Source organism: Aptenodytes forsteri, unplaced genomic scaffold (genome assembly GCF_000699145.1).
Source record: "Aptenodytes forsteri isolate BGI_AS27 unplaced genomic scaffold, ASM69914v1 Scaffold143, whole genome shotgun sequence".
Lineage (NCBI taxonomy): Eukaryota > Metazoa > Chordata > Aves > Sphenisciformes > Spheniscidae > Aptenodytes > Aptenodytes forsteri.
Window position 1 is genome coordinate 3,600,084 of NW_008794951.1, and position 416 is coordinate 3,600,499.

The 416-nt window shown below is 66.1% G+C and overlaps 1 protein-coding gene across 1 annotated transcript in view; it reads right to left on the reverse strand.

Annotated features, from left to right (window-relative positions):
- Positions 1–416, reverse strand: part of LONRF3 (LON peptidase N-terminal domain and ring finger 3) — a gene marked incomplete at its 5' end in the record, with an annotated part of 16,908 nt that extends 16,492 nt beyond the window's left edge. The window contains one exon of the mRNA XM_019471019.1: positions 2–416. Coding sequence (XP_019326564.1) covers positions 2–416 — 415 coding nt within the window. The remainder of the gene's footprint in view (position 1) is intronic.

A 416-nucleotide genomic window follows, 5' to 3' on the forward strand; every position in this document is an offset into this window, starting at 1 on the left:
CCTAGGCCGACCGCTTCGTTGTACTTCTGCAGGGCGGCTTGTAGCTTCTTCTCCTTGTACAAGAGGTTCCCTTCGTGCCTGAGCTGCGAAGCCTTCACTTGGCAGGGGAACCACTTGGCCAGCAGGTTGCTGAGGACGACGTTGACCCGCAGGAGCTGCCCGGCCGCCGCGCTGCCCTCCTCCTTGCACAGGACGCAGCGGGACTCGGCCGCCCGGTCCCTCTCCAGGCACTTTTTGCAGAACGTGTGTCCGCAAGGCAAGGAAACGGGCTCGAAGAGGAAGCCCTGGCATTTGCGGCACCTGAAGACGTCCCACTCGCGGGGCTGCGGGGGGCCGCTCCCGGCAGCGGGCAGCCCCTCTTTGATCCGGACGCTCTGCGCCAGGCACTCCACCAGCTTCTCCAGCTGCTCCGCCCG